The sequence below is a fragment of the Penicillium alfredii genome, assembly GCF_028826965.1.
Source record: "Penicillium alfredii strain IBT 34128 chromosome Unknown utg000012l_segment0_segment0, whole genome shotgun sequence".
Classification (NCBI taxonomy): Eukaryota; Fungi; Ascomycota; class Eurotiomycetes; order Eurotiales; family Aspergillaceae; genus Penicillium; species Penicillium alfredii.
Window position 1 is genome coordinate 1,574,440 of NW_026622709.1, and position 15,134 is coordinate 1,589,573.

The window sequence follows — 15,134 nt, forward strand, 5'->3', positions numbered from 1 at the left end:
CGGCGAGTCTTAGTCACAGCGATCGGGCCCACAGATGATCTACTGCGGCATTTGTCTGAGGGCTTCATTCTCCCTTCAATTCTGGACTGTACATGATTCTCTATTTTGAGCATCGATTCCGTGGCAAGCAGATCAATTATCTCGGCGAATCGAATGAAATCAGTATGGAAGAGAGGACGAGAAGACAAGCCTCTCACAAGTCGAGTCAACAACAAGAGCGAGAACAGGAGAACAGAAGGGAAGAGAAGAAGAGAAGAAAGAATCAATAGTTGTGACAAGTCCCCACGGCCTGTCCCCCGTCCACATAGCTCGGCCCCGTCTCCTTGCAGCATTGCGTATGGTCAAAGGCGCAGGCATAATTCCACTGGATATCTTCAAAGGACTTGGGCCACGCTTTAGAAAATTCGCGGCAGGTCCTCAAGTGGTTGACAATTTAGCACTGAGAATGTCAGCATTTGATTCAATTTTCCAAGATTGTATACCCGTGGAGGGATAGTATAGAGAAAGCCTCACTTCAGCACCACACCCATCCAGAGCGTGCACCTTGGAATTGCCCGTGGCCTTTCCAAGATCGCAGATTGGGAGGTTAAACGTCATAAACTTCTCGACATTGCGATCGCCGCGTTTGAAGTGATTTCACCAATATCATTCTTCTTCCAAGTCTCCTTGGTCTTGTCCCCTTCGCTGTTGCAGGTCTGCAGCCAGGGATATATCTTTTCGTCCAGTTTTACAGGACCGGCCGCTGCTGCTGCTGCTATACGAGGTTTATGTTAGCCATGTATAGTGCAAAGTGTTGTTGATGGAGATAGAACAAACCCAATGCAGTCATCAACCATAGAATAAAATGCATGATTGTAGTCAGAGACACAGGAGATAACTTGCTCGAAGTCTGAAGTAGATATCACAACTATCTTCATCTTTCCTAGGAGAGTTGATTCAAGTTATACTGAGCTAGGCACCCCATCTCCCACATTTGACAACCCATCGATCCTATATTTGGTTGTAGAAAGGAGGTCAAAGAAAGAGAACCCGGACTTTTCCGCGCACTATAGTCCTCAAATACACCACTAGTCGCTATTTTTTTTTTCGAAGACTGTAGGGTTCAACTTCTGTCTGTATACTCAATCCTTCCACTAGAGAGCAAGGCCAAGAAAACTAAGCGAAGATATAGAGTCCATCCGTCTTGCCTTACATTTCCGGAGAGCGGATCGAAGTACTACATCGGATAGAAAATGGAATACCTAGCTAATCATGGTTATACTTCCATGGCACATAGGCCTCGCCAAGTGCTTCCTGCCCCTGATACCATGGATCAAAAGGAGGATATTATGTGGAATGTTACATAATAGGTGAGATAACCTCGAGAACCTGCATGGGTGTGGAAATGACGATGGCAAGGATATTAACAAATGACAACCCAAAGCACTTGACGCACTACTGTATGTCTTGGATTTGGGCCCTAGCAATAGGTCTTCTACCAGAAGATAGATCTAGATCTGTTGAGTAGCATACGGGCTCAGTGGTCTCCTGTTTACTTTTATATTCCCAAGGCTTGGATGGATTCTTATTACCAGGTAGTGTAAACAGGGACACATTTTATACTCGCTTTCGATCTTCATTTTATAGAACCACAGTAAAGACCCCTATCGCGCACGGACGAGGTAGGACTCTACCCTACCCTACAAGGCGTCCACGGATCTCGGTCCCACGGCTACAGTCACACTATTCCGATAAGGGGTACTCCCTTATTCCTATTAGAGGTTCAATTGGATACCAGACCTGTGGGGGTTTTCTTGTTTTAATCAAGAGATTCCAAGCGATCTCACAGGCGGCTTTTTCTAGGCTTCATCTAAACATATTGTCTTGTAATGAAATCTATGGAAACCCTACAATAATGAGGGCATAACGAGAAGCAGAATTCTATATTTTCTTGTGCAGATTAATTGTAGCATGTATTCATCAGTTTGGTATATGTATTGGATATTGAGAGCTATAATTTTCTCCGGGCTTGTTTTGGCTGCTCGGGCCCAGCCCTAGTCCCACCTCTTGCAATGCTCTCTTTCCCAATGACGCGGCTTTTGAAATGCACTTCGAAGGGAGCCATGGTTCCAGCTCAATGCTGTCGTGAATCTATGGAGGGAGCAACTGGGTGGGATTAATGAAGATGGCTGGGTCAGCAATGAACAGTATGAGGATGCTGTTTGCAAGGTCGCTTAGCTGAAGGAGTCTCTCATTGCCCTGTCCGAGGGAGACCAAAAAGATATTGCATTGCTGGAGAAAGGATGGCCGTTCAGAGATCATGAAGAAATCTGTTGATCTATCTTGGCATCCTACTTGGACTTGATGTTGTGGGTCACATTGTAGAGTGTCTGTTTGCTCAAAATGTGGATTGTTCTGTTAGCACAGATGCCACTCAAAGTATAATCAGCCTATCCAAGATTTTCTGCTATTGATTATTCAGTATTTTTTTTTCGTTACCTATTATTTGTACTTTTTAGCATATTTTTGTCGATGTTGTTGGTGTAGTAGCTGCGAATGCTCCACCGCGCTAAACACCTCCGAAACCGCCCGAGGTCCCACGCCGACCTTGGAGACTCAACTCTACTTCCTCAACACACTTACCTACTGTAACATCCAACTCCCACAACAATCCACCATGGCCTCTTTAGGAATGCGCCACGCATTCCTCCGCACCCTCACACCCCGAACTACACTCCGCCCCATCTCCACAACCCGCATCGCGCGCCAACCCAACGAGAACGACAACGGCAAGCCCTCCATCCCCTTCGCCACCTCGCCCGCACCCCCACGCCTCCCAAAAGAAGAACAAGAGATCTTCGAGGAGCTCCAGCGCCGCTCGACGGGCGCGTTCAGCACGCCGCGCGTGAACCAGTCCCCGCAGGCCGAAACCAAGATCAAGGCCGATGGCAGTGGCGACGAGCTGCATCCCGATGCGCCGGTGGGGCTCAGGCCTGAGTTTGAGGGCGAGAAGAATCCCAATACTGGGGAGGTTGGTGGCCCCAAGAATGAGCCGTTGAGATGGGGGTCGGAGGGTGATTGGAGTTATGGGGGGCGGGTTACTGATTTCTGAGATCTGGGGGGTTTGGGGCTTTGCATGATGGTGGCGTTGGTTTATTTCTTCTCAGGAAAATCCATGCTGTCTCTACTTGACAACAAGGAAATACTGGCAAGGCTTGGATGTTGTACTATCAGGGAATCTTCCCGTTTGTATATAGCCGTTTGGCTCGGGGATCTAAGCATTTGACTCCTTAATTGACACTCGCACAAGCAGTGCATTACGCATATTCCAGAGACACACGAATATGCTTGCTCGACTATAAAACAAGGGAGGCACATGTTTCATTCCGAGAGACGAGCCAGCGTCGCCTTCCCTGCTCGGCTTGCGTTCTCCCGGCCCAACACTTCGCTGATCCACGACCCAATGCGCGACATTTCCTCCAGATTAATCCCCGTGTGCATTCCCAGACTATGAACTGTGTGGATGAGATCTTCGGTTGCCACATTTCCCGTGGCACCCTTGGAATACGGACAGCCACCCAGTCCGCCAACACTGCTATCGAAAATCCGGACGCCATGCTCCAGACTTACAATCGTGTTGACTAGAGCCTGCCCATAGGTATCGTGGAAATGTAGCGCCAGGTCCGTGTTGGCAATACCAGCTGCCTTGAGCGTCTGCAACAGCTCCATCGTCCGCGGAGCGGTCCCCATACCCGTGGTGTCCGCCACCGACACCTCGTCGGCACCCATCTCCAGGAGCGTGGCGGTAATATCGGCCACCTTGGAAGGGTTGACCTCCGGGCCTTCGTAGGGACAGCCCAGGGCCACCGAGACGTACCCGCGCACTCGGATGTTCTTGGTTTTGGCCAGCGCGACAATCGGCTTGATGCGCTCGAGCGATTCTGCTACGGTGCAGTTGGTGTTGGCTTTGGAAAACGCCTCGGTGGCTGCTGCGAAGAGTGACACCTCCGTTGTGGTTGCTGGTTTCGATGCCGAGCCCGCCGATTCAGCCGGCACGCCTGTGCCCTCCATGATCTTGACTAGATTCTCCAGTCCCCTCACGTTGGGGACGAGGTAGTTGTACGTGATGGCATGCTGTGACAGGGGAGGCGAGGTGAGCAGATGCTCACAGATCTCGGCTGTACTCGCCATCTAACAAACAGCCCGAGTGATAAACCGTTAGTTTTATGCCCACAATAGTCACTCAACCCACAGCTCTTATACTCAGAACATTCGCACCTGAGGTACCCATTTGGCCGGGACAAAAGAACCGGCCTCGATGGTGGTCACGCCCGTGTTAGCCAGTCGCTCAATGAGCTGGATTTTTGTCTCTTTTGAGATAGACTTCTTTTCATTCTGTAGGCCGTCCCGAGGGCCAACTTCGACGATGCGGACATGGTCCGAGGTTAGCCGCGACTCAGTCGCAAAGCGGCGCGTCGAAAGGCCACGGAGAGCTGAGAACAGACGCATTCGGGAGCGAGCTGCCATAATCGCGCAGAGTCAAAGTAAATCTGATCAGAGCAGAAGAAAGAGAAGTAGGTGCGACCAAGTGGAAGACGCGGAGAAGTGGAAGGCGCAGATGCGGAGAGCACCTTGCCTCATCGGGACTAGCGTGGTGCCCGCCACCTGAGTCAGCCGAAAAAAGATGGTGGGATGCTTTTGGATATTCGGACATCTTGACTCTCGCAGATCAAGGGCTATGGAGTCTACAGAGTCTCCCAGTGTACCCTCTGCGGGGGAAACACCTACGAAATCCACAGCATCCTCGGCGAGCCAACTGCGCCAACCAAAGAAACGCTTCGTGGGTAGACGAACCGCCGATGCCCAAGCCCAAAAGGACCCATCTAGTCAAGATGTCGAGTCCACAGCGGTGCAAAAAGGTATAGACCACAGAATGAGATTCCAATATAAGTCGCTAATACCTAATGATGCTCAGCCGCACCGCGACGCACACCCCGCACCCTCAACCAAGTACCGCCAGAGATCCTGAACGACCCCGAAATTCAAGCCGCTATCGAGCTTCTACCCCCGAACTACTCGTTCGAGATCCCCAAAACAATCCACCGGGTCCGCTCATCAGGCGCCAAGCGAGTGGCGCTCCAATTCCCCGAGGGCCTGCTCATCTTCGCGACGACCATCTCGGACATCCTCACTCAATTCTGTCCGGGAATTGAGACACTGATCATGGGCGATGTCACCTACGGCGCTTGCTGCATCGACGACTACACAGCCCGCGCCCTGGGGTGCGACCTGCTGGTTCATTATGCGCACAGCTGTCTCATTCCCGTAGACGTAACCAAGATCAAGACACTGTACATCTTTGTTGATATCAGCATCGACACCGGCCACTTGCTCGCAACACTCGAGCGCAACTTCCGGCCCGGCCAGACCGTCGCCACCGTCGGCACAATCCAGTTCAACGCGACGCTGCACGGGCTCAAGCCCGTTCTCGAGCGCGCCGGCTTCGGCGTCGTCATCCCACAAATCACGCCACTGTCCAAGGGCGAGATCCTGGGCTGCACGTCGCCGCAGCTCCCGGACAAGGAAATCGACGCTATCCTGTACCTGGGCGACGGCCGCTTCCACCTCGAGTCCGCCATGATCCACAACCCTTCTATCCCCGCCTACCGCTACGACCCTTACTCGCGCACGCTGACGCGCGAGTCCTATGCCCACGACGAGATGCACTCGCTCCGCCGCGATGCCATCGCCGCCGCCCAGTCCGCCCGTAAATGGGGCATCATCCTCGGCTCGCTCGGCCGCCAGGGCAACCCGCACACCATGGCCATGATCGAGCGCCACCTGCACGATCGTGGCATCCCCGTCGTAAACTTGCTGCTAAGCGAGATCTTCCCTGGCAAGCTGGCTGCCATGGCTGATGTCGAGTGCTGGGTGCAGATTGCCTGCCCGCGTCTCAGCATCGACTGGGGCTATGCGTTCCCTCGGCCTCTGCTGACCCCGTACGAGGCACTGGTTGCTCTCGGTGTGCGTGAGAACTGGGACCGTGCCAATGATGGCGTGTATCCTATGGACTTTTATGCCAAGGATGGTCTTGGACGGACTCGGCCGGAGCAGGCTGTTCGTAGTACGGCGTAATCGTGGTGGACCATGAAATATGTTGAGGCTGGAAGGGGCAATGAATAGCGTTGTCGTCGCCTGGAAAAAAATATATACCCCAAAACAGATACCAGAACAACAGGGTTGGACTGGACAATGATACGAAATAGAACGCGCTTTACGCATTTCATGACACAGTTTTGGGCATTTATAGATACCTGGGTGGAATTCCAAAGATGGGGGTAGATTCATCACCTGCGGCGATAGAAGGCCAGCAGAAAATCTCAGTTCAGATCCAAACATTCCTAATCAAACACAATATTCTGAAATACAACATTCGGAGCAATTACCCCTTGGCATCATCCGCACTATCGGTGTTGAAGTCACTGGCGCTGCCGCGTCGAAGAGTCAAGACACTCTTGTTGGCCAGCTCGTCTGGGTTGCGTTCCGCGGCTCGCCAACGGGTGACACCCTGCTCGACGTCGTTGAACATCTCCAGAGAATCTTGGATGATGCCACCCTCATCGGGCGCTTGTGTGCTCTCCCGCGAGTCGTGATCGCTGGTCATTGGGAAGGCAGGGCCAAACCCACGTTGTGGAATGGGGTTGAACATGATGGCATTGGCGAACATGCGGATCAGCTCTTTTTCCAGTTGCGCCGAGTTCACAATTCCCTTAGGTGGAATGATGTCCTCGGTCTTCTGGAGCATGAGCACGGCGCTCTTGGACGGTGTCCCTGCGGCAGGGGCGGGAGACTCGCCGTCGCCGGCTGGAGTGCTGACGGCTTCTGTCGCAGCAGCAACCGCTTTGCTGCCCTGGGTGATGGCGGATTTAATGGTTTTGAGATCTTGTGGTCGGTAGATAAGGTCGTGGTAGCCCGGGGCATCTCGTTCGGCGATCGGCTTAGCAAAAATCGATGCGAGCTTATGTGTAGCCACATCGTTCATGATCATTGCCGCAGTCCGGTGGAAGTTACGCATACACATGACGTATTGCGATGTGTCGACCTTGGAGGGCTCTGCAAGGAAGGTTTCTTGCTCGATCGATTCGCTAATGGCTCGCTTGCGTTTAGATCGTGCCTTAGCCTGCTCATCGGTGGTTGCTGCGCCTTTCCGACGTCCAGTCCGTGGTTCGCGTTCGGTATCTTCGGGAGGCATCGATGATTCGTCGCGGGAAGCCACAGATTGTCCGCGACTCTGCGACGAGGCGGAGCTTACGGTACGCTTTCGGCGACTGGTGGATGCTTTCTCGGTCTTAGTATTTGGCGTAGCTTGGTGATCTGTGTCCGTGGCCGCCGCGCTGCGCCGGGTCTTCTTTGATTCTGGTGATCGGGCTCGGTGATTGCGACGCCTAGTATCGGGAGGTGACGTATGGATTGTATCAGTTGGAGACGGGGCCCTCTCGCTTATCGGACTGACATCTTCTGGGCGTGGACGTTCTGGGGACGTTGGAGACTGCGGAATACTCAGACGGGGAGTTCGCCTCCATGGGGTCGAGGAGCCTGGCGTATCGATCGATAGCCGCGGTCGCGAGCTGCGGGATTCGGGGAAAGAGGGTAGAGTGGCACTAGGAGTTTGGGAAATGTGTGGACGGCCGATTGGAACAGGGGTTTGGGCTGCCGGAGGAATCGAACCGGGTGTGCCGGGGATCGTAGATGGTAAGGGTGCTTGTGGTTGCTGAGTAGAGAGAGGTGGTAAAGGCCGTTTGACAGTCGCTTGACCCGCCTGTGGAGTAGCGGCGTTGGAGGAAATATTGGGATATGGAGAATGAGGGGACGGGTCTAGCTGCCACTGCTGGAAGCTCGGTTGAGGGACAGACGTGCCCGGCGAAGGCACAGGGACATTGGCACGCGGCGCAATCTGTGATGGATGAGCTGCCGGTGCTGCCGTAGCCGCTTGGTGAGCTTGAGGGGAGAGTGGTGGCTGCGAAACTTGGCCGTTGACAGATGGTACATGAGGTTGCCCAGGCGCTTTTCTTGTTTCGGGAGGCAAGCCTGGTGTTTGTGGTTGAGCCGGCGGTTGTTCTTTAGGCTGAGCTGGCTTGGGATGCGGCTGCTCCGTGGGTGCCTGTTCCTCCTGTGCTAATGGGACTGTTTCCTCGAGAGGCTTGCTGACCTCTGGCTGATCTGAGCGCGGCGTTTCCTCCTTTACATCGACCTCCATCAGTTCAGCATGTTCTGCTTTCGCGGTTTGGGCCGCACCAGCCTCGGTCGCGCGACGTCCAGGAGATTTGCCCTCTTCCCTTTGCAAACGCTCGATCTCCTCGCGAATTTCCGTGTACCTCCGCTCATCCTCTCTGATCTCTTTGGTGACTAGTTCTCGGTATTTGGCGTAAAGGTGCGACACCAATTCTGGGACCAAGGTCGCGTGGGTGACTCCGTCCACAAGGCCCCCCGGTCGCGGGTTGGAGATCTTGCGCTTCTTGGGATTGCTAGCACCCGAAGACTCCGTCGATCGCCCGTTCGAACCAACGGCCGTATCGCGATCGAATCCATCGCGCATCAACGTCGCATAGAGGTCCTCCAAGGCCTCCGGACTGAGGCGGTCGGCATCGAACGCGACATTTTCGCGTACGAATGGGTTGCTGGACAGGAGCTTGGAAATGGATGCAAAGCTGGCGGGGCGTACATCGGACGTCGCTAAAGATTGGAAGAAGAGGAGGGACTCAAACGGAGTGTATTTCGACAGAGGAGGCATCCCCCACTGCCCGCCCGGTCGGCCACTGGGGGAGAAGAGTTTGGGGATCGGGGCCACGGTGGTCGGAGAGATGCGGAGAGGGCTCGAAATGGGATAGAAGGCAAGCCGTTAGGGCCTGTGGTGGATTAGGCCGCTGCTCGGTCAGTTAAGAAATGCGAACGCGACAGATCAAGGACCCTGTACGCATAGCCCTTTAGTCCATTGGCGTAAAAGGAAATTGAAGGGGAGTAGAAAAGAAAGGAAAAAGGGCGCTAAAAAAAAGAGAACACCGGGACCACCACTGGGAATCAGAGGAAGTATGGCCCCTTGACAGAGTCTCGAAGGAGTAGGATGAAAAAAAGCGCCGTTCGATGGGGATGGATGGAATTGCGATGGAAAGGACACACGATGAAGAGAGGTGCGTATCGTATGTTACAGTCACGTGATCCGGTTGCCGGGCAGATGCAATTTGTATAGACTTGCGATGGAATCCCGGGGGAGAATGACGCACGATGATCTGTGGTCCTGTCGGTGTCTATGAAGCATGTCCTTTTCAAATGACATTTAAGTATATATCCCCGTCAGTTTCTACTCCCAGAGCCCCCTACCCACAGGAGTCAAGAATAATAAACAACACCCCTAATCGGAACCCCACGCGCTTCAGGGGCTTTTTGGCCTGGTTTTTTGGGTTGGCGGTTGAGATCCGCCAAAAGCGCCACCGAGGAATGACAGCTTCGAAGGACATAGCCAGTCCGACCGGAATGGCCTTGCCACCCCTGAGAGATCCAAATCTCCTCTTTGATCCCCCCTGGTCACCACTTCCACGGCAGAAATGACGCAGGACCCCCCCTTGATGTATTACACTGGTAACGCTGGGGCTCCTTGCGGTGGATATGGCTCCCTCCACGGGTCACGGCGACTAGTAACATAGTCGGTGGGCTAGCAATGATCATCTCTCCTGCTTCATTTCGCACTTCTCCTTCTTTTTTCTCCCCTCTCCGACTTTCTGGCAGGTCTCCAAAGTTCCCTTTCCCACCCTTTTCTCGCATCCACGCAGCTTCGGTGCTGGTCTCTTCTCGCGATCCTTCTCTCTATCTTTGTGATTTGTTATTTTCCTGGTATTTTCTCCCCTTTTGGCCTCGGATAACTATACGGCAAAATGGATGGATGCACTGACTCCTCCAAGCGCGAACTCCCCCGATCGAGGGCTGATCTCTGGTCCCCGTTGACCGATTCTTGGCTGGTCCTGGTCTCGACGATCTCACCTTATAATAATCTTTTAATTCTGGCTTCGTGCCCCGCTTGGCCCCAGGTCGCACATACCCCTCGACCGTGAGCCCGCTTTTTTGCTTCGAAACCGAGCTGTGATCGCAGGGTCGAACCCCGGCCAGATAATCTTCGTCACGATGTCCGATACCGATCAGGAATGGAAGCCCAGTGGCCGACCTCAGTCGTTCGTCTATTCCCTCCGAGTGTGCTGTTGGGAGCTGTAAACATTGACCGAGACATGGCAGGACCATGGCGCAGGCCTTCTCCACGGCGCTGGATAGCGCCTTCATGTTAGATTCGGATGTCAACAACCTGTCGTTGAGCATCGATCAAAAGTAGGTGATGGGTCACATATGCCCAGCTCTTCGTCCGGTCGCAGCGCTGACCCGACATTCGACAGGAAGCAGCAGATGATGATCCAGAGTCGCGAGCTGGAAGCTCTGCAGGAGCGCATCCGTGAGACCGAGTCGCGTCTTAAGAAGAACCGGCAGTCGGTCTCTATCGGAGCCAACCCATCATTCCAAGGCGAACGGGGGCAAGCAAGCCGATCAGCCGGTGAGTGTGGCTCGCTTCGTTGAGCTTGCAGCGAATCTGACATTTCGCCCCAGCGCCCCAGGGAGAATCCGCCGACAACCAGCAGAAGGGAAATGAGCCGTAACTGGCCCATTTCTCTGTGATTCACACTTTGTGAAAGCGATTTTTGGTTTCATATTCGGAATGGGCCGGACTGGATGTGTTGCAGACCGGAGCAGACAGTCAGACGAATATTGTCGAGATTCATGAATGCTCCGATCACCCAGTTCAGTCGGCGTGTTTATTTTTTGGGGGGTGATTCTGTTTTTGTTGCATTTATTGATCTTTTTCTTTTTTTCTCTTTTCAAGAAACCCCTTTGTATGTATCTGGACCCCGATCTGAGGGGATCGGGAGTCGGCGTAACTCGAGGTTGACAATGGAATCTGTGATCTGCATGTCTGCATGTCCTGTCTGCCCTGTCTGCCATGTTCTTCGACGCCCGAAGAGAAGAAGATGGCAACCGCCGATCGCTGAGTTGTTAAGCTGTCTGTGTAGCGCCAATCACCGGCTCTCAATCGACGCGGATAATCCACCGGGTCCGTGAAGCTGTGGAGCTGTCACTGCGGAGTACCCCTCAATCCTGCCTTGATTCCTTGCTCTTCTCTTTCCCACCCTTCTCCCTTATTTTTTTTTCTTTCAACTCTCTGTCAATCATGGTGTTGATTGACAAGCACGAGTACCTCACCGAGGAAGAGAAACGACTGAGGGATGACCGGGATCGCACTCGTTACTGGAAGAAATGGGGCCCGTACGTAGCCGAGAGACAATGGGCCACTGGTGGGTTTGCTTCCGTGGAGATCTCGATGGCGACGGGTTAATGGTGATCTCATTCGCTTTATAGTGCGCGAGGATTACTCGTGAGTTCTCCTCTCAATTCGGCGTGTTGCCCAGCTAACCTGCGACAGTGAGAATGGAGATGCTTGGAGCTGTAAGTACCGATCGACGGCATTGCCCGGAATGTAGCTAATGGATATGGGGAGACTTCTCTCACGATCATGCTCGGTCGCGGACATTCCGCTGGGGCGAGGATGGAATCGCCGGCGTTTCGGATACCCATGGGCTGCAGAATATCGCATTCGCGTTTTGGAACGAGAAAGAGTATGTGGGGAGATTCCCTCCAGTGAGACGAGAGACATTGGCTGATGGCATGGGACCAGCGACTTCCTAAAAGAACGTCTCTTTGGACTGTCTAACCCGCAAGGTAATCATGGCGAGAGTGTCAAGGAGGTCCATTATCATCTGGACAACACCCCGACGGTAAGTGCATAATTGCCATGGATCGAGGCTGTGGGCGATTCTGAGCTCTGACATTGGTTTGGTGCAGCACTCCTACATGAAGTTCCTCTACAAATACCCCCAGAAGAAGTTCCCGTACGAAGACCTGGTGGATGAGAATGCCCGTCGATCGCGCCTGGAGCGCGAATATCAGATTCTCGACACCGGTATCTTCGAGGAAAACAGATACTGGGACATTTTCATTGAGACTGCAAAGGAGGGCGATGATGAGGAGGAGCTGCTTTTCCGGGTCATTGCGTACAACCGTGGCCCCGAGCCGGCTCCTCTGCACATCGTCCCCCATGTATGGTTCCGGAATACCTGGTCGTGGGGCTATGAGAAACAGAAGGCGAGACCTTCCATCAAAAAGGATGGGCCCATGACCGTGAAATCGAACCATGTCAAGCTGGGCGAGCGATATGTGGGCTTCGCGCCTTCGCCTCCCGTCGGGTCGAGCGATGAAGATATCAAACCTACGATGCTCTTCACTGAGAACGAGAGCAACAACCAAAAGCTGTGGAATACAGACAACACCGATCCCTACGTCAAAGATGCGTTTCACCGTCACATCGTCGAGGAGGAAAAGGGTGCCGTAAACCCTGCTAATGAAGGCACCAAGTTTGCCGCGTGGTACGCTTTTGACGACGGCGAGGGAGTTCCTCCAGGCGAGTGTGCCGTTGTGCGCTTCCGGTTCTCCCGGAAAAGGGGGGAATTTGTGGACGAAGAAGAATTAGACGATGTGATTGAGCAGCGGCGTGCAGAGGCAGATGACTTCTACTATCGCATCAACCCCCTTCCCATGAGTGATGACCTGCGAAACATCCAGCGTCAGGCCTTTTCGGGCATGATGTGGACCAAGCAGTTCTATCACTTCGTCTGGGACCAATGGAGCAACGGTGACCCAGCGGAGATTCCCCCTCCCCCGGGACGAAAGGGAGTGCGCAATCAGCAGTGGCGCCATCTCTATATCGACGACATCCTATCAATGCCCGACTCGTGGGAGTACCCGTTCTTTGCGGCATGGGATACCGCGTTTCATTGCATCCCGCTGGCCATGATTGATCCTGACTTCGCTAAGAAGCAGCTGGATCTGCTGACTCGTGAATGGTATATGCATCCCAACGGCCAGTTGCCGGCCTACGAATGGAACTTTGGGGATGTCAACCCGCCCGTACACGCATGGGCCGTGTTCCGGACGTTCAAGATTGAGCGTAAGATGTACGGCCGACAGGATTTGGATTTCCTCGAACGTGTTTTCCAGAAACTGTTGCTGAACTTTACCTGGTGGGTGAACCGCAAGGATTCGGAGGGCAAAAACGTCTTTGAGGGCGGGTTTTTGGGTTTGGATAATATTGGACTCTTTAATCGCTCAGAGCCACTGCCTACTGGCGGCATTCTCGAGCAGGCCGATAGCACGGGTTGGATGGCCTTCTACTGTCTGTGTATGCTGAACATTGCCTTGGAGCTGGCCAAGCATCGGCGGACCTATGAAGACAGTAAGTTCAGGAAATGGGCAAGCGAGAACTTGGGAGACATGTGCTAATATCCTCGCAGTCGCTTCCAAATTCTTTGAACATTTCATTCTAATCAGCGATGCAATGACCTACCGCTCCGGGGAGGATAATATCAAATCTCTCTGGAACGAAGAAGACCAGTGAGTCCAGAAGCAAACTTTGGCTCCGCGCAACAGCTAACACAGCCTAGCTTTTATTACGATGCCATTTCCTATGGTGGTCCGTGGACCCAACAACTCCCTGTCAGGTCACTGGTGGGCCTAATCCCGCTGTACGGAGTGCTCACTCTCGAGCCGGAGCTTATCAACAAGTTCCCTTCATTCAAGCGTCGACTCGACTGGTTCATCGAGAACAAACAAGATGTAGTGGAACGCAACATCGCCAGCATGAAAGTGCGAGGCAAGGATGACCGACTCCTCCTGGCGCTCGTGAGCAAAGAACGGCTGGAAAAAATCCTCAAGCGCATGCTCGACGAGACTGAGTTCTTGTCCGAGCACGGGATCCGGTCCATGTCGAAATACCACCAAGAGCATCCGTATTCCATGGACGTCAACGGCCAGACCTTCAAGGTTGGCTACGTACCCGGTGACTCGGACAGCGCTCTTTTTGGCGGCAACAGCAACTGGCGTGGGCCGATCTGGCTCTGCGTCAACTTTCTGCTGGTCGAGTCGCTGCTCCGGTTCTATATGTTCTATGGCGACTCGTTCCAAGTCGAATGCCCCACGGGCTCGGGCGACTACATGCATCTCGGTCATGTCGCAGAGGAGCTCCAGCACCGCATGCAACACCTGTTTGCTCGAAACGACGAGGGTCGCCGTGCTGTCAATGCCAATTCGGACTTGCTCGACTTTGACGAGCATTGGAAGGACTACATGTGGTTCCACGAGTTCTTCGACGGTGATACCGGCCGCGGCCTCGGCACGTCCCATCAGTGTGGGTGGACCGGATTGATCGCCAAGGTGATCCATGACACGGGGTGAGCTCAGTCATTTACTCCATGAATTCTTCTTATCATTGTCACTAATCTTCTCTATTAGGATCACCTGCCGCCTCCCTCAAACCCCCCGCTCCCCTGCCGCGGCCGCTTCGCACTACTTTGACGATATCTTCTCGCGTAGCGGCCGGCCCCGAGGCCACGGCCGTCCGGCTCTCCGCCGCTCATCCACCAACCGGTCCATCGGCGCCCGAAGTGACTTTGAGGCGATGCCCGCTGCCTCGACCGTCCTTGATGACGAAGAACCCGCCATGAGCGGCGCGGCTAGCCGTCGCAGCAGCGTGGCCGGCATCCCGGTGGATCCTGCGGAAGAAGAGCATCTGAATCACTATGTTGAAAATCAGCTGCAGCGAGTCCGTAGCTCTGCCTCGATTGCAGCTTACGAGGATGAGTTGGAGACCAAGGCGGAGAGAGAGAATGGCTATGCTTAATGGATTTTTGGTTTGTTTTGGCATGCCATTTAGACCATTTTGGATTTGATTTCTTTTTGTTTACAGGGGTTACGCACATCTAATTGACTCCCTTTTCCTTTTGTGTCTTATCTCGATTTGGTGTAGCTCGTTGCTACTAGATAATACTCGTGATATATAGGTAGAACAATTTATATTCGCTGGATATCTTCGCCTCTGTTTAATCTGAGCTTATTCCCCCCCTTTATCCAAGCCAGCACTCTAGCTGAATTAAGATTGGTATGCTGTTTTAGTGGTGACTTGAGTACCTACTGCTATACTGTGTTGCTAGTTCTTCGTCCATAACAGC

At 53.4% G+C, this 15,134-nt stretch overlaps 6 protein-coding genes across 6 annotated transcripts; 4 read left to right on the top strand and 2 right to left on the bottom strand.

Annotated features, from left to right (window-relative positions):
- Positions 1–2,656: 2,656 nt before the first annotated feature.
- NUU61_010128 (succinate dehydrogenase assembly factor 4) lies at positions 2,657–3,091 on the top strand (the record flags this gene model as incomplete). Its single annotated transcript, XM_056660653.1, has 1 exon — positions 2,657–3,091. One exon carries the CDS (start codon positions 2,657–2,659, stop codon positions 3,089–3,091), a length of 435 nt encoding a protein of 144 aa, XP_056507151.1.
- A 269-nt stretch (positions 3,092–3,360) lies between these two features.
- Positions 3,361–4,506, bottom strand: NUU61_010129 (hydroxymethylglutaryl-CoA lyase; the record flags this gene model as incomplete). Its single annotated transcript, XM_056660654.1, has 2 exons — positions 3,361–4,170; positions 4,258–4,506. The coding sequence occupies 2 exons, from the start codon at positions 4,504–4,506 to the stop codon at positions 3,361–3,363; spliced, it is 1,059 nt and encodes a 352-aa protein (XP_056507152.1).
- A 211-nt stretch (positions 4,507–4,717) lies between these two features.
- On the top strand, positions 4,718–6,114 carry dph1 (2-(3-amino-3-carboxypropyl)histidine synthase; the record flags this gene model as incomplete). The annotated part of the gene is made up of 2 exons (XM_056660655.1): positions 4,718–4,898; positions 4,955–6,114. The coding sequence occupies 2 exons, from the start codon at positions 4,718–4,720 to the stop codon at positions 6,112–6,114; spliced, it is 1,341 nt and encodes a 446-aa protein (XP_056507153.1).
- Positions 6,115–6,421: 307 nt separating this feature from the next.
- NUU61_010131 (uncharacterized protein) lies at positions 6,422–8,770 on the bottom strand (the record flags this gene model as incomplete). Its single annotated transcript, XM_056660656.1, has 1 exon — positions 6,422–8,770. One exon carries the CDS (start codon positions 8,768–8,770, stop codon positions 6,422–6,424), a length of 2,349 nt encoding a protein of 782 aa, XP_056507154.1.
- A 1,385-nt stretch (positions 8,771–10,155) lies between these two features.
- Positions 10,156–10,676, top strand: NUU61_010132 (uncharacterized protein; the record flags this gene model as incomplete). Its single annotated transcript, XM_056660657.1, has 4 exons — positions 10,156–10,202; positions 10,264–10,353; positions 10,419–10,573; positions 10,627–10,676. 4 exons carry the CDS (start codon positions 10,156–10,158, stop codon positions 10,674–10,676), a joined length of 342 nt encoding a protein of 113 aa, XP_056507155.1.
- Positions 10,677–11,245: 569 nt separating this feature from the next.
- Positions 11,246–14,806, top strand: NUU61_010133 (uncharacterized protein; the record flags this gene model as incomplete). Its single annotated transcript, XM_056660658.1, has 9 exons — positions 11,246–11,369; positions 11,434–11,449; positions 11,498–11,520; positions 11,573–11,690; positions 11,750–11,849; positions 11,917–13,363; positions 13,422–13,521; positions 13,572–14,357; positions 14,419–14,806. The coding sequence occupies 9 exons, from the start codon at positions 11,246–11,248 to the stop codon at positions 14,804–14,806; spliced, it is 3,102 nt and encodes a 1,033-aa protein (XP_056507156.1).
- Between the last annotated feature and the right edge of the window lie 328 nt (positions 14,807–15,134).